Source organism: Myotis lucifugus, unplaced genomic scaffold (assembly GCF_000147115.1).
Source record: "Myotis lucifugus unplaced genomic scaffold, Myoluc2.0 scaffold_60, whole genome shotgun sequence".
NCBI classification, from domain to species: Eukaryota; Metazoa; Chordata; class Mammalia; order Chiroptera; family Vespertilionidae; genus Myotis; species Myotis lucifugus.
The window spans coordinates 4971062-4989129 of record NW_005871108.1 but is presented as its reverse complement, the minus strand read 5'-3'; the positions used below and the strand labels follow the sequence as shown (position 1 = coordinate 4989129).

At 42.2% G+C, this 18068-nt stretch overlaps 1 protein-coding gene across 1 annotated transcript in view; it reads left to right on the top strand.

The window, feature by feature from the left end:
* Nucleotides 1-7418: 7418 nt before the first annotated feature.
* Nucleotides 7419-18068, top strand: part of EDEM2 (ER degradation enhancing alpha-mannosidase like protein 2) — a 30364-nt gene continuing 19714 nt past the window's right edge. The window contains exons 1-4 of the mRNA XM_006089447.3: nt 7419-7618; nt 7839-7949; nt 10022-10061; nt 13444-13549. Of these exons, the coding sequence (XP_006089509.1) occupies nt 7512-7618; nt 7839-7949; nt 10022-10061; nt 13444-13549 (364 nt within the window). The 5' untranslated portion in view covers nt 7419-7511. The remainder of the gene's footprint in view (nt 7619-7838; nt 7950-10021; nt 10062-13443; nt 13550-18068) is intronic.

Genomic DNA, 18068 nt, shown 5'->3' with positions numbered 1-18068 from the left:
CGACCACGGTGCTAACTGATTATTGCTGGTATATAGAAATGCTGATAATTTTGTTGCATTGACTTTTTATCTAGAAGCCTTAACAAACATTCATTCTAATAATTATTTAGAGACTAAAAGCTTGGTGCATGAATTTGTGCATGGATGGGGTCCAGCCGGCCCGCCCTGATGGGGGCCCATTGGGCTGGGCCGGCCAGGGAGAGGGGCCACGGGAAGTTTGCTGGTTGGCCCTGTCCCCAGTTGGGGTGTTGAGGGCCAATCAGGGGTGAGGTTGGCCGGGGTGCAGGTCAATTGGGGTCCGGATCAGGCTGGTTGCCTGCCGCAGTGCACATCATAGCCACCGGTTGTTCCAGTCATTCTGGTTGTTCCGCCATTCCAGTCACTGGGCTTTTATATATATAGATTCTGTTGGATTTCCTATATGCATGGTCATATTGCTAGTAGATAGTGACAGTTTTATTTCTTCCTTTCTAATTTTTATAGTTTTTTCGTAACTATTGTTATCACTACAACCTCTAGAACAATGTTGAAGAGAAATGATAGAAAATATAGAGTATTCTTATCATTTTCCTTGTTTAAAAAGGAAAGCTTTCAGTTTTTTACCATTAAATATGATGTTTTCTGTATGTTTTTAAAATAGATACCCTTTATAAGCCTTTTTTCAGATTAAGGAGGATTCCTTTTATTCTTAGTTTCCTGAGTCTTAAAAAAATTAATTTATTTTCTAATCACAGATGATATCTATTAGCTTCCAGTATACAACACAGTGATTAGACATGTATATACCTTATGAAGTGATTACCCCAATAAGGCTAGTATCCATCTGACACCATACATGGTTACTACAATATTATTGACTATATTCCTTATAGTTTGCTAAGCTTTTATAGTAAATGTTTTGAGTTTTTCAATTCTTTATCATTATCTAATGAAATTATATGATTTTCCATATTTAATTTGTTAATGTGGCAAATGCATTAAGTTTCTAGTGTTAAGCTCACTGTGGAGATAAAACAAACTTCTTATGAGTTATTACATATATTTTACTCTTCTGCTGTTTTTCTCTAGACCTCTCCAAATCCTTCCCACTCCTTCAAAGCCCTGCTTAGATACCACCTCCTTCTGAAAGCCTTCCCTGATGCACCCAACTAGAAGTGACCGCTCACTGTTTTCACAAAACCAATAAAATTTTGTCTCCCATGGTAGCTACATTGTCACATTCTATCCCCGTATCTTCTCTTCTGGACTATAAACTCCTTCAGGGCATCGTTGTGCTGTCTACTCAGCCCACTCCCTCCTCCCAGGCCCCAGAGTAGAAGTGGTATAGGCCAGGGCCATGGGCTCTGGGGTACAGCTGTCCCAGTTCACATCTCAGCTCTGCCATGTGCTAGTTGTGGATTTAGAGCATGCCACTTGGCCTCTCTGAGCCCATCAGACCAGACTATGAGACTATCTGTGGTCACTTCTTGATTCTATACTTTTGCCTGAATATACCCAGGCTGGCTAAGTTTCTCTAGGCAGATGTGGCCACAGATCCAAGTTCACTTGGAACGTGAGCATTATAATACATGTTCTGGGGCTCTGACCAAGGAATCAGTGCTCTAAATGTTTACATAAGCTGTGGTCAGGGGAAATGAACGCATTTCTACAAAGCAGTAGAGGGGAAGTTTCTCATGGATAAACTAGTTATTTTTTGGCAGTCCCAAAATATGTAGCATGCAAACTTGGCTCTGGGAGTTGGGGGAATCCACTTGAACCGCACGATCCCCAGATGCTAGGAAAGGAATTCTCAGATATTTCCCTGCTGGAAGTAGTCAAGAGTACTCAGTTAAAGGGGAACTACTAGTAAAGTGCCTTGGCTTCCAGCTTCAGTGAATTCAACTTTCTGCTCTGACTTTCCAGCGAAAAAGAAAGAAGGGGATATTGAATGTAGAATCATGAGAAGGTAGAGCTAGAAGGCATTGCAGAAGTCAGATTTCCACCTCTTTTAAAATTCTGTATTTGACTTTTATTCACACTTGTCATTAATTTCATCAATGCAGTCGTTATAGATTGGGTCCAAATCTTGGCTCTACCACTTATTCAGTGTGAGATGCTGGTTATTACTAAGCCTCCCTTCAGTTTTTAAAATCTGGGCTTCAATTTTTTAAATCTGTAAAATGCTGTCTCATAAAGTTTTGGAAAGGATTAATGGTGTTGATATATGTGAAGTACTAAGAACAGTGCCTAGAACAGCCGTGGGCAAACTATGGCCCGCGAGCCGGATCCGGCCCGTTTGAAATGAATAAAACTAAAAAAAAAACCAAAAAAACCGTACCCTTTTATGTAATGATGTTTACTTTGAATTTATATTAGTTCACACAAACACTCCATCCATGCTTTTGTTCCAGCCCTCCGGTCCAGTTTAAGAACCCATTGTGGCCCTCGAGTCAAAAAGTTTGCCCACCCCTGGCCTAGAACATAGTAAATGCTATATAAATGCTTGCTATTATTGATACATTTTGGCCATTTCCTTATTAGCATTACTGATATGATTCATTTGGAAATAGTCAAACTTCACTTGTAATGTTGTCCGACCATTTTGTTCTGCTTTATGATTGTTTCTAGGGGAAAATTTCTGCAGTGAATGTATGTTGAATTCTGTTTTCTGATTTTATTTTGCAATAATTCTGTTAATATTTTCCTTGTGCTGAGAGATAGTCCCATGCTCTCATTTTCCAGATATGGAAACTGAAACCTCCAAAAGGAAAGTGACTCCTAAAATCACACAGAGAAAGTGGCTAAACCTATAACAGAACCTAGGGCTTCTGACCACTAGTCCAAGGCTTGTTCCACTCAGCACAGAGTCCAAGAGTATTGACCTTGGGTATTGATACAATCTGTGCATCCTCCAAACCGTATTGACCCATAGGAAGACTTGAACGCTCTGATTCCAAGTATTCACCAATAGATGTCTTTCTATCAAAATTTCAAGCACTTCCAAGGAAAAGACTGTGGCTTGACTACTTTGGAATCTTTGCTGTGTGTTCAGCACTATGTATCAAATTCTGAGGGCAGGAATTATTGCCCATAAAACCTTGGATTTCTAGGGGAAGATGCTCAGTAAATAGAAGTAATAAATGCACCCCCCCCCATTTTTTAAAAATAAGAATAAATGGGCAGGGAAGAGAATATTTGTCAAGAACTTAATATGTGCCAGTCACAGTACTGAGAATTTTGACTACTGTCCCATTTAATCCCCAGAAAACTTTTATGTTATTGTCAACGTCCACATCTCAAATCAGGAAATTAAGGTGTAGAGAGGCAATTGACGCTGAGTCTCTTCATAAGTAAATGTTCAAGTCTGACTCTTCTCTGGTGGACTACAACCTTCTAGAATCCAATATAGTAAACAGAGTGAGAGGTGAAGTCAGGAAGAAAGAGTCCTAATGCTTTCCAGAGGGTAAAACAATATTTTTTTCTCATGAGGTAACTATGAAACAAACCACATAAACTGTGAAAATGTAAGTCATGGTTGTATTTGTTCTGTGAAGTTTGAAAAGTGCATATTTTCATCAAGCTAGAAAAAGAAAAATAATGAGTATTTCAATCTTGCACATAAAAAGAGACCTGTCATTACCAAGCAACCTGGCTCCACTCTCCTGGCAAAAATCTTATCCATACTAGAGTTTTGAATGGGAGACAAAAAGACAAGCTAAGGACTCATATGGAGAACCATTAGGCCCGGGTGAGTTTCACAGCAGGGAAAGGCCCAGACCTGAAACCTGTGCTAGGCTGAACAATGGCTCCCTAAAGATAACGAGGTCCTAATCCCTAGACACTGTGAATGTTACCTTATTTGGAAAAGGGGTCTTTCCAGAGGTGATTAAGGATCTTGAGGAGAGATTGTCCTATATTATCCATGTGGGCCCAAAATGCAATCACAGGTGTCCTTATAAGAGAGGGGCAGAGGGAGATGTGACACCCATACCCACAGAGGAGAAGGTGGACATTGGAGCGATGCACCCTGAACAGGCCAGGGGATGCCAGCAGCATTTCCTTCTCCAGGAGGAGCTGGCGAGGCCGGGCCAGATTCTCCCCTGGAATCTCCAAAGGGAGTGTGGCCCTGCCAGCATCTCGAATGTGGCCAGTGAAACAGATTTTAGACTTCTGGTCTCCAAAACTATGAAAAAATAAATTTCTGTTGTTTAAGCCACCAAGTTTGTGGTAATTTGTTACAGTAGCACAGGAAACTAATACAGTGCCCGGTGTTATCTAAGTCTCAGTTTCCCATCCATTTGGCACCTTCAAGAAGAGTTCCCAAAAACATCCTAATATTTTTTTAGTACCTCTTCTGGCAGGCACTATGACAAACACTTCACATGAAATAGCTAACTAACTAAATCCTCATAATACCATTAGGTAGATAATAGTATTATTCCTATTTCACAAATAGGAATGAGGCTCCGAAGAAAAACTGGTGGGGCCACACTCCTAATAGGTGATGGAGCTAGTATTCTGTTGTACTGTACCCCGCGAATCACACAAGGACTCCTCAAGAAGTCGAATTAAGGAGTCACATTTATTTCAAAGCTGGGACTATGAGGGGGCTATGCTCTCCAAATCTCGTAGTGCTAAGATGGCCGCAACACCAGATTTATATAGGCAAAAATCACAAAGGTATTGATTACATCTTGGGGTTTGGAATGAGGAACCTGGTTTGCAAAAAAGCAGTTTGTTACAGAAGCTAGATTGAGCCGATTAGTTATCTACAAAGATTAATTATAGTTTCGGGTCTTGGGACCTCTGAGTCAAAGGAAACACATTATCTGGAGCCATCGGGTCTTGGGACCACTGAGTCAACGGAAACACATTATCTGGAGCCATGGGGTCTTGGGACCACTGAGTCAACGGAAACACATTATCTGGAGCCATCGGGTCAATTTAGAATAATTGGTCAGTCCTGGTCTCCAGGTACAGAGGAATGTGTTTTCTAAAACCAGTATGACCACAACCAATGGGGTATTCAAATTACAATCAATAGGGTATTTAATCAGATGGGATGATTCATATAATTCAGAAAATCAAAATAACTTTTCTATTATTTTAGCAAGCAAATAATGACAGAAGCCAAGTCAGCGGGATTAAAATATTAAACATTTACCCAAACATGGTTGCTACCATGCTTCAATTCCAACTCAGGTCTGCTCAAATTTAAAGCCCACACTTTTAATACTGTACTGCACTACCTTAAGCTCTCTGGGTTAAGTCAGGGTTTTAATTCTCATATCAACTGATGGCATTTAGGGATATTTTCAAGGATGCTTGACCAAAGGACATTTGTCTGCATTCCAGTTCAAGGAACTGAGTGCCACTTCCATCTGACCTTTTCACCAAAGAGGGAGGATGGCCAATCCTAGTGTTAGCGGTGGAAAAACAGGTGTTAGGTCCTTTGGAGTCAGACCCAACCTTGGTTCAGCAACCTAGGTACTTGAGTTCTGGCTAAGAAAGAATTCATAGCCAAGACTCAAACTGTAAAAGAAAGTTTATTTAGAATGTCACAGAAGTAGAGAGAGTTGTAGAAGAAATGGATTCAGGAAACAAATTGGGAGGGGGGGAAAGAGCATGTGTGTGGGGGGGGGGGGAGAGGGAGGAGAAGAGGGTGGGGAAAGACATGCTCCATAGAGAAAGAGCAGGGTCCTCAGTTCTGAGGGCTTTTATCTGGAAGTCACAGGGGAGGATCTCAATAAAATATTCATCAGCTTTCCCAGTGTCTCCTGAGGGTGTGGTCTTCACTAATTGGTTGGTCGCCAGGGGGTCATTAATCATTGCAGCTGGTCCTGATGTCAGCCATTATGTTGCTTTGCCTTGTTTTGCTACTCCTAAGGGCCTGGGGCTGAAACACAGCTGAGGCCTATAAGTCATTTCCAGGCGTTAATGCTTAAGGGAGTGGTCTGCAAGGGCTTGTAGTTTTGCCTGTTGCTAGGCAACTGAGGCTCTCTGCCCTGGTGACCCTCAGCATCTGGCCTATCAGTTCTTGCTCTGCTCATACCTAACTGCCTGCGAGTTCAAGGACCTCAGAGGTTCATTTGTTCAAACCTCTCATTTTGTTTTATTTTATTTTAAATATATTTTCATTGACTTTTTACAGAGAGGAAGGGATAGGGATAGAGAGTTAGAAACATTGATGAGAGAGAAACATCGATCAGCTGCCTCCTGCACACTCCCCACTGGGTATGTGCCCGCAACCAAGGTACATGCCTTTGACCGGAATCGAACCTGGGACCCTAGAGTCCACAGGCCAATGCTCTATTCACTGAGCCAAACCGGCCAGGGCTCAAACCTCTCATTTTATAGATGAGGAAGCTGGGTCCAGGGAGGGAGAGGCAATGTTCAAGGTCACACTTAGAGGCTTTGCATGGACTTGAAGTTAGAATTGAAGTCCAGGTCTCACTTAAAATCCAGGGTTGATTTTACTGCACATCACACTGCTCAAAGTCATGAGTGTTGCTATAGTCTAAAAGGATGACCAAACTCTGGGAACTTGCAAGAAGGAAAATGGAAAAATGTGCTCCAAACCTTCTGAACGCTATAGTGCCCCAGGGTCTTCATTCTCACCTGGGATACTCTACAGGGCTGCAGCCACTGAGATGGTCCAGTGGATTGGATGGGAAAACTTCTGCACTGGGCTGGAGACGGAAGAGACCATTAGAATGTAACCACATCCCAAATGGCAGGAGAGAGAGCCCTGGCCTCTGGCTCAGTTGGTTGGAGTGTCATCCCATACACCAAAAGGTTGCTGGTTTGATTTTCGGTCAGTGCACATGCCTAGGTTGTGGGTTGGATCTTGGGTCCAGGCACATACAGGAGGCAACCGATGGTTGTTTCTCTCTTACATCCATCTCTTTCTCTCTCTTTCATCAATTAACATTCTCAGCTGAGAATTAAAAAAATAACAACAATCCAAAATTCATGAATTTTTAGAAATGGTAAGATTTCTGGAAATCTCGAGAGTGGCAGCTTTGGACAAATAAATGGAAGTAAGTTGTACCTTACACAACGAGCAGGGAACTGGTCTGGGAAACTCAGTATGCCTAATGGTAAAGGCTGAACATTCTTCATCCATCTTTATATATAAATACATACACTCAACAAATGTTGAGTCCCTGCCTTCACGTTTAATAAGGTGATTTTTAAAAATGATAATGTATTTAAGTGCTCTATACAGTCTTAGTACACAATAAGTGCTCAATAAATGCTGTTACTAAAACATTAATTAATTACAGTAGTTGTAATAGCCACTGTCTTTAAGACACGTGGACCTGCGTCCCAGACTACATATATTTCAGGATGCTCTTTGCCTCGGTTCCGCTACCAGTTGCATTCTGGGGCTTGTAGTTCGGAAGTGAGTGACTGAGTCATCAGCACGCAGGCGCAGTGACGCGGATTCCGGAAGAACCCCGGAGGCTCGCAGGATGAGCAGCTGGTGGTGGCTGCTGCCGCGGCGGCGGTGTTGACAGGACACGAGCTCTATGCCTTTCCGGCTGCTGGCCCCGCTCGGCCTCTTGTGCTTGCTGCTGCCACTGCACCGTGGTGCGCCGGGCCCCGATGGCTCCGCGCCCGACCCCGCCCACTACAGGTGAAGCGGTCAGGCTCCCCGCCCTGACGCAGTCGGGGAATGGAAAGCACGGAGCGGGTTCCTTCCTTTCCCTCTGCCCCAGGACCCCCACCCTCATTTGCTCGGAATCCGCCTCTGGGCTCCCGGCAGAATCGGGGTGATTTCCACTTTCCGCCTATTTCTTGTCCTTTCCCCTGCTTGATTTGGTTTTCTGCCCCTTATTTCTCCTAATCCTCACCAGGGAGCGAGTCAAGGCCATGTTCTACCACGCTTACGACAGCTACCTGGAGAATGCATTTCCCTACGACGAGCTGCGGCCTCTCACCTGTGACGGGCATGACACCTGGGGCAGGTAGTGCGAAGGGCTGGCCGGGGTCTGGCAGTCCGGTTCTAGACGGGTGGGACTCTGGGAGTGGTGGCTTGATGGCTTCCTTGCCGGATCCGGAAAAGCTCCTAGCCAGGGCGAGGCCGTGACCCCCCCCCCCCTTCCTCCCCACCCCCATTCAGGCCAGCACCATCTGGATCCCGGAGTAGAGTAGCCTGGGTTAGCCTGGTGGGCTGAACCTTTGGGCTCCAGCCACAAGAGTAACAGGCACTGGTCATGGGGGCTTGGGCAAATCTCTGGAGTTGTGGAATACCATGGAAAGGCTCCAGGAAGTCAGAAGACCCAACCCCTTCATTTTATAAGTGGACCAACAAACCAGGAGGGGATGTAACTCACCCAGCCATGACACTTCAGAGCCTTTGTTGTTAGTGAAACTGAAACACACTTCCCCCATTATCCTCACACACTGACTGCTTCTGGAGATTTCAGCCCAAAATGTCACCGCAGCATCAGCTTCCCTGACGACCCACTCCTTCCAGGTCACTCTCACAAATCACTTATTCTTCTTAGCACTTCTCACTCTCTGATACTATCATTTTCACTTGGCTGCTAGGTTGTCTTTCTCACACTAGAATAAAAATCAGAGATGGAATTCTCTGTCTTGTTCTTTTTGAGTAAAGAAATCATTGCATTTAATTGAAGCTGACATTGATGAAACACTGTGCTAAGCATTTTACCTTTGTCATCTCATTTAATTCTCTTAACACTTATCTCCATTTTACAAATGCGTATGCTAAGGACTGGTCAAGTTAAGTAAAATCAACAAAATTTGTGTTGGTTTTTGTATTTTAGTTGAAAAAAAGTAGTACAAGCAAATGGTAAATTCAAGCAGCACAAAATCATATAAATAAAGGAAATAATCTTTCTTGAGTATCCTTCCGTAAATATTTTCCGTTTATATAATCATATAGACATCTTTTAAAATTAACTTTTTAAAAACATGTTTTTTAAAAATTTATTTTAGAGAGAGAGAAAGGGAGAGGGAGAGAGGATGGAAACATCCATGATGAGAATCATTGATCCACTGCCTCCTGCACACCACTTACTGGGGATGAAGCATGTGCCCTGACTAGGAATCGAACCTCAAACCAGGGACCTCTTGGTTCATGGGTCGATACTCAACCACTGAGCAACATCAGCAGGGCTCAAATTAACTTTTTAAAGGCATAACTTACACATGATAAAATACACCCATTTTAAGTATATAGTAACCATTATCACAGTCAACAAGTAGAACATTTCTGAGGTTCTGATATCACAGTCAAGTTATAGAATACCCTAAAAAGTTCCCTTGTGCCCCTTTATAGTTAATCCGTCTACCACCAGCAGCCCAAACAACTAATCTGCTTTCTGTCTATATGTCTCTTTTTGACAATGCAGATATACTAGTAAACATATCACACTGCCTATTCCATACCTCGTCTTTTTCATTTAACAATTAGAGTACCTTAACATTAGCCAATAGAACTCTTTTTGTTAAAGATCTCGATAACAACCTCTATAGTTTTGTGTTCTTTGAGTGTACTACAGTATAATCACTTTTCAACTGGTGTGCATTTGGGTTATTTCTAGCTTTTTGCTGTTCTGAACTGACATGAGCATTCTCAGGCATACAGTTCTGTGTACTGAGAGATAAGTTTTTAGGTGTGGAAAAGCCCTTACTCTTAGCTGCAATCTCATCCTGTCTACCTATGGCAGAGAAGAATGCCAGAGAATATAGGCAAGTGTGTAACACGTTAAGTGCCCGGCCTGTTTTGTCTTCCGGACGGAAAGTATAATGTCAGTCACCGGTGACTGACTGGGCACTTAACGTGTTTGTTAACGACAGTTGGGCTTATATCAGTCCCTTATCCCAGGTGCATTAAATGGGTCAGAGGTTCCTGGCAATTTTCACTATGGCTTTTCTGTTGTGACTGAAAGTGGGATAGGCAGAGGCATTGCTGTGCCTCATGTATTAGGTTTTTGGGTACTGATCTGGGGCAGTTTTGACATGTGGTGTTTGATTTTCTTACTAAGCTGGGATTTCTGTCCTTTCACAGCTTTTCTCTGACTCTAATTGATGCTCTGGATACTTTGCTGGTAAGTGTCTCCTCTATTCCTTTTCCTCTTGGCAGTTTGACTATTGGTGAAAAATGAATTCTTCACCTAGGTCTTTTATTTTCAACTCATGATTCTGAACCATCAGTTTCTGGTTACCTATCTAGATAGAGGAAAATGATGAATTTCGAGTTTACTCAGGCTCATTTATTCAGCACATGTTTGTAGAACACAGAACTATGATAGGCCTGTAGAACTCTATTTAGTGGGGGATACAGAGACCTTGATGCCCTCCTTATTTTCAGAGGCTTACATTCTGATGGATATGTTCAGTGGTAAAAATAATAGCAGTAATTAGTTAGTGTGTTATGTATGTGCTAAGCACTTTACATGTATTATCCTGTTTAATCCTTCCAGCAACCCTTTGAGGTAAGTACCTTTACTCCTTAACCACTGGGAGAGCTGATGCTTAAAGAGATAAAATGACTTGGCCAGTGTACATAGCTCTGAAATGGAAGAGCAAGGACCTGAACCCAATTCTGTACGATTCCAGGCCTTAACTGTCATCCTCAAAGAAGCCACAAGAGAGGATTTAACCACTTTCCCCTATTTCACTATTTCTGGTTCTTTGTCAACACCTTTCATTTTTATAAATTAATAATATTTACATGATTGTGATTACCTTGTAGATATAATTTAGCTTTTTTTCACCTTAATGTTAATTTGTATGTACTCCTCCATTTAATGGCCAACTGTAGCCAAGCATAGTACTAAGCTCTGAAGTTACAATAGTGAGTTTTTAAAAAAGTATTTTTTTTATTGATTTCAAAGAGGAAGAGGAGAAAACAAAAAAATTAAGAACAACAACAAACAAACAAACAAAAACAAAGAGGAAGGGAGAGGGAGAGAGAGATAGAAACATCAATGATGAGAGAGAATCATTGATTGACTGCCTCCTGCACACCCCCATTGGGGATCGAGCCCGCAAACCCAAAATTGAATCGTGACCTTATGGTGCATAGGTCGATGCTCAACCACTGAGCCACACAGTTGGCCACAGTAGTGAGTTTAAATAGACACAGTCCCTGCTTTCCTGGAGTTTCTGATTTTAGTGAGAGGGACAAAGAATAAAAGACTAACCCGAAAGGATGTGTAATTACAAATTGAGGAGAGTGCACTGTGGGAAAGGAACATGGTTCTTTGAGTGGTGATAACTAAGAGAAGTTGACCTAGACTGAGGAGGTCACAGGGGACTTCCCTAAGGTAATGAACTGATACTTAAGTTGGGATCTGAAGGAGAAGCAAGTTTTGACTTGGGAAGTGGGAGGTGGAAGGAGTATTCCAGGCAGAGAGAACAGCCTGTGCAAAGGCCTTATGGCAAAAGAGAGAGTATGGCAAGTGCAGTGAACTATCGGAAGGCCAGTGTGTATGAGATGTTGGAAGGAAAAGGGAGAAGCAAATGGGGCTGGAGGGATAGATGGGGACCGGATGAGGTTCACAATGTTAAGGGTTTTGATCTTTAATTTGAAATAATGGAAAGTCACTGAAATTTCTTAAGTAGAGGGCAGGAAATGATGAAATATCTGTTTTGAGCAGATCACTAGCTTCAGTGTGGAGAAAGATTCATGTAATCATTCAACAAACATTTCTTGAGTAATTCCTTCATGGGCCATGTGCAGCACTCTGGGGGAATGTAGGAATGAGTGAGGCTCCTGTCCAGTCAAAGATACTCTTAATGTGGAGAGACACAGACGCCTAGAGAGTTGTGTGGATGAAGTTACTGGAGTCTTTTAAAGGAAGAACCAAAGGCTTCCTAGAGAAGGTGGCATTTACTTCTCCATATAATGGCCAACTGTATGCCAAACACAGTACTGAGCTCTGGAGTTACAATAGTGCGTTTTGGGTTTTTTTAAATATATTTTTATTGATGTCAGAGAGGAAGGAGAGGGAAAGAGAGAGATAGAAACATCAATGATGAGAGAGAATCACTGATTGGCTGTCTCCTGCACACCCCGTACTGGGGATCGGAATTGGGCCCACAACCCAGGCATGTGCTCTTGACTGGAATCGAACTTGGGACCCTTCAGTCTGCAGGCCAAGGATCTATCCACTGAACCAAACCAGCTAGGGCAGTGAGTTTTTTTAAAAATGTATATTTTTATTGATTTCAGAGAGGAAGGGAGAGGGAGAGAGAGATACAAACATCAATGATGAGAGAGAATCATTGATTGGCTGCCTCCTGCACCCTCCCCCACCCCCCACTGGGGATCGAGCCCACAACCTGAGCATATGTCCTGACTGGGAATTGAACAGTGACCTCCTGGTTCCTAGGTTGACGCTCAACCACCAAGCCACACTGGCTGGGTCTCCCTTTTTGTTAGGAAAACAGAAGCTTTCCTAGAAGTACCCTCAGTGGTCTTCTCAAGGCTCCGAATTGGCTGGGTAACACAATCACCTCTAGCAGCAAGAGTCTAAGACAGCAAGTATCTGGATTTCCAGCCTCTATGGTGGGAGGCTAAAAGGGTAAAGAAGATTGGGAATGATTGTTGGGCCAACCAACCTGCAGTATTTTCTACAAGCATGAATGTGAAGAAAAGGTTAAAAGCAACAGACATTCACTGCAAATAGCAAACTAAGATGTCCTTAATGTGCTCTATAGTCTATATTGTTTTTATACAGTTTCACATTGTTTAAATGGGTACTCTTGAATTGGTACCTAAGAATTTACCTAGCCCTAGCCAGTTTGGCTCAGTGGATTGAGCATCGGCCTGCAGACTGAAGGGTCCCAGGTTCGATTCCAGTCAAGGGCACATGCCCAGGGTGTGGGTTCAATCCCCAGTGGCGGGTGTGTAGGAGGCAGATTCTCTCTCATTGATGTTTCTATCTCCCTCTCCCTTCCTCTCTGAAATCGATAAAAATAAATAAAAAAAAAAAGGATTTACCTAACCAGTCTCTTGATGTTGGGTCTTTGTGAATTTTAGCTCTCCGTGTTTTTTCACCTGTCATCAGTCCTAGAACAGAAACTGCAGGCCTTCAGTTGAATAAGTGAGGGCCACTCTGGCATAGGATCTCAGACTCTTTCTTTTTGTTAATCCTCCCTCACCTGAGGATATTTTCCCATTGATTTTTAGAGAGAGTGGAAGGGAGAGGGAGAGACACAGAGAGAGAAACATCCATGCTAGAAAGACACATCAATTGGTTGCCTCCTGCACACGCCCTGACTAGGGCTGGGGATCTGGGGATCGGGTCTGCAACTGAGGTACATGCCCTTGACCAGAATCGAACCCGAGACCCCTTAGTCTCCAGATTGAGGCTCTAGCTATTGAGCCAAACCAGTTAGGGCAGATCCTAGACGCTTATTCCAACATTTTCAATGCCTTCAATCCTGAGATATCTTCATTGTCATGTCTCTCTTTCCTCCTAGATTTTGGGGAATGTCTCAGAATTCCAAAGGGTGGTTGAAGTGCTCCAGGACAACTTGGACTTTGATATTGATGTGAATGCATCTGTGTTTGAAACCAACATCCGAGGTAAGGGCTGTCTTCTATGGCCTTTGGAAGAAAACAGAGTGTGGATTCTTTGCCTCTGTATAAACCAGAAGGTGGTAAAGCGGATCTTAAGGGCTGGCCCTACCACTTGGCCCAAACCAGTGACTGACAGCTCTTCTTCCCTCTTGGAGGGTAGGGTGGGAAGGCCTCAGGATTCCTCATCAGTTTCAGACATGAGCAGGGGACAGAGAAAAGAATGGAAAGAAATGTGCCAGGTTTACTCACATAGTTAACATATATTTGGTGCTAGGCATATATATATATATATATATATATACACATACACTAGTGGCCTGGTGCACAAAATTTGTGCACATTAAAAGGGAATTAATTAGAGGAAATATTTTAATATTGCTATTTGCCCTTTCTCTATAATAGAAGTGTCAGAGATGAAAGAAAATTAGTAAAATGTATATGCAAATATCCCTCCTATCAAAGTCTGGGGCATGCCGCAGACCCAGAGTCAAGTCCCTGCCCACCTGCGTGGGCCTCGAAATCGCACAAGACTGAGACCGGACTACCCCACCCCTGTCAAGTCCCACAAGGCGGGGGGCACAGCCTCAGGTCCCCCGGCCCCGGCGTGAGGGTGCGAGGGCATGATGACCATTTGCATATTAGCTCTTTATTATATAGGATATAGTCATGAGCAAGAAAGATGTAATCCTTTGTTGCTTTCTTGGAGTTTATTATCTAGGAAGCACTACCGATATCTGTGATGATGGAAATGTTTTGTCTCTATGTTGTCCAGTGCGGTAGCCCCGAGCCACATGTGGCTATTGAACATTTGAAATGTGCCTACTGCAACTGAAGAGCTGAATCTTTAATTTAATTTTAATGAATTTAAATTTCAATAGTGACACCTGGTTAATGATTACTGTATTATACAGTGCAAGTCTCAAGTATTAAGTTCCAAACCTGGTAGTCCATCATAACCACTTGGGACCTTTAAAAAGTTCAGATGTCTTGGCTCCACTTTAAACCAATGAATTGTGATCTCTGGGTTGAGTCCTAGAATCAATTATTTAGCAGGTTTCCAATGACTCTTATGAAGCTAGCACAGTCCTTATTTCCAGTGAACTTCTGGACCTCCAGTGGCTCAACAGCTGTCACCTCTGGATGGCAGTTATGTTTTTTGCCCCTTATTGTGCTCATCTTTATTTTGGATCTTTTTTTTTACAATGAAATTATAGAAAGGTGATAAATAAATTTTTTAAAAGATCAGGTTGCAGAGGGACAGCATGGTATAAAATCCTGATTTAGGAATCAGTCCTGAGGCCATATTCATTGCTGTATCACACAATTCTGAGCCTGATTTGTCATCTGGAAATTAAGGTTGTCCTCATACCTTTGTTTCAGACATGAATATAATTATACCAGCTTTTTTTTGCTTGGCATTTGCCCTATATATGTTTTTCTACCCTCTTACTTTCGATCTTTCTGTTTTTATTATTAGCTATATCTTTTGTAAATTATCTTATATAATAAGAGGGTAATATGCAAATTGACCCTAACAGCAGAACTACCAGGAATGACCAATCGCTATGATGCACACTGACCACCAGGGGGCAGACGCTCAACACAGAAGCTGCCCCTTGTGGTCAGTGCCCTCCCACAGGGGGAGTGCCACTCAGCCACAAGCTGGGCTGATGGTTGCGAGTGCAGAGGCAGTGGCAGGAGCCTCTCCCGCCTCCTGGGCAGTGCTAAGGATGTCTGACTGCCAGCTTAGGCCTGATCCTCAGGGGAGCGGGCGTAAGCTGGCAGGTGGACATCCCCCGAGGGCTCCCGGACTGCGAGAGGGCACAGGCCAGGCTGAGGGACTTCCCGCCCCCCCAAGTGCACGAATTTTCATGCACCAGGCCTCTAGTGTATTATATTTTGTTTATCCATTCTGAGAGTCTCTTAACTGAAATGTTTAATCCATTTATATTTACAATAATTACTGATATATTTACATTCATTTCTGTGGTATTAATTTTGTGCTATTTGTCATTTTCCTTTTACTAATTTAGATATTATGCATGATATCTAGCTTTTTTTTAAAATATATTTTATTGATTTTTTACAGAGAGGAAGGGAGAGAGATAGAGAGTCAGAAACATCGATGAGAGAGAAACATCGATCAGCTGCCTCCTGCACACTCCCCACTGGGGATGTGCCCGCAACCCAGGTACATGCCCTTGACCGGAATCGAACCCGGGACCCTTCAGTCCGCAGGCCGACGCTCTATCCACTGAGCCAAACCGGTTTCAGCGTCCCTTTTTTATTATTATGAACATATTTTTATTAATTTCAAAGAGGAAGGGAAAGAGAGATAGAAACATCAATGATGAGAGAGAATCATCGATTGGCTGCCTCCTGCATGCCCTGCCCTGGGAATCGAGCCTGTAGCCTGGCCATGTGCCCTGACCAGGAATTGAACCGTGACCTCCTGGTTCATAGGTCAATGCTCAACCACTGAGCTACAGCAGCTGGGTGTGTGGGTGTATTCTTGGAAAACTTTCTCAGCTTTTGTCGATGTCTTTCTCACTGCATTTGTTTGGCCTTTGGGGGGTATTTTTGTAGGACATATGGTTCTAGGTTGATAGTTATTTTCTGTTAGCACCTTGAAGAAAATTTTGTCTTCTGGTTTCATTCCCATTGTTAAAAAGTAATTTTCCAATCTAATTATTATGTCATTATAGATAACTGGTTTTATTTATGCTGGCAGCCCCTTTTAAATAATTTTATTATGGGAATTTTCAAACATACATAAAAGTAGAGAAAATAGTATAATGAACTAGATGTACTCGTCACTGAGCTTTAACAATCATGTTTACATGGACTCTGCTTTTGAGATATTTTTTTTCCTTTGGTGTTCTGTAATTTTACTGTGATATGTATAAATATAGATTTCTTGGAGGGAGGGTTTGTTTGTTAATATTTTTCCATTGATTTTTAGAGAGAGTGGAAAGGAAGGAGAGAGACAGAGCAAGAAACATCGATGTGAGAGAGACACATCAATTGGTTGCCTTCCACACACACCCCTGAGCGGGGCCAGGTATTGAACCTGCAACTGATATACATGCCCTTGATTGTAATTGAACTCTGGATTCTTTAGTCCAAGGGCCAACACTCTATCCACTGAGCCAACCAGCTAGGGCTCTTTTATTTATTTATTTATTTATTTATTTATTTATTTATTTATTTAAAATATATATTTTATTGATTTTTTACAGAGAGGAAGGGAGAGGGATAGAGAGTTAGAAACATCGATGAGAGAGAAACATCGATCAGCTGCCTCCTGCACACCCCCTACTGGGGATGTGCCCGCAATCGAGGTACATGCCCTTGACCGGAATCGAACCTGGGACCCTTCAGTCCGCAGGCCGACACTCTATCCATGGAGCCAAACCGTTTAGGGCCAGCTAGGGCTCTTTAAAAAAAAAAAAAAAAAGAAAAAAAAATATATATTTGTATTGATTTCAGAGAGAGGAAGTTAGAAGGAGAGAGATACTAGTAGAAACATCAGTGATGAGAGAGAATCATTGATCGGCTGCCTCCTGCACACCCTCCACTGGGGATTGAGTCTGCAACCTGGGCATGTGCCCTGACTGTGAATCAACGATGACCTCCTGGTTCGTAGGTTGATGCTCAACCAGTGAGCCGCACTGGCCGAGCAATGTGGATTTCTTTTTATTATCTTGCTTGAGATTCCTGGATCTGAAAATTGGTGTCGTTCATTAATTTTATAAAGTTTGTAACTATTTTTCTCCTCGAAGATTGTCTCTCTTCTCTTTTTAGAACTCCAACCAGATATATATACCTTCTTAATGTATCCTCTAAATCCCTTCTGTATTTTTTAAAATCATTTTGTCTCATTATGTTGCTTTTTGGATAATTTTTGTGAGTTTGTCTTTAAGTCCACTAATTCTTCAGATAAATCATATCTGCTATTAGACCTATCTATGTAATTTTAAACTTCAATTATTATGTTTTTTCATTTTTAGGAATTCTACTTTGTTCTTTTATAAATAGGATTGCTTATTTTTATAATTTCTGCTACTTGTTCATATGTTCTAACCTTTTATTTCTTTAAACATGCAAGGTGGGGCAAAAGTAGGCTTACAGTTGTTTACATGGAAAATAATACAACAATTAATAAATAATAATACAAGAGTAACTCTGTGTTTCACATACTCACACTGTAAATCTCCTTTGGCCCAACCCTGTACTACACACAACAATTTCATATTCTGTGTCTGATAATTCCATTATCTGAAGTGTTGGTAAGTCTTGTTCTACTGTCATTTCTGCTAACTCTTACTCATAACACTTTGTTTCTTTGTATGTTTTGTGATTTATGTACTTTTTAAAATGTATACTCATTCCTTAGATTTCACCTGTGGGATTCTTTGAGGCCTGGGTGATGGTGGGTTCTTCCAGATACATTTGTTCACTTCTGCCATGTAGCTGGAGGTACTATCTTCCAAAAACCACTTTATGCCAAAGATTTGAAGTTTTC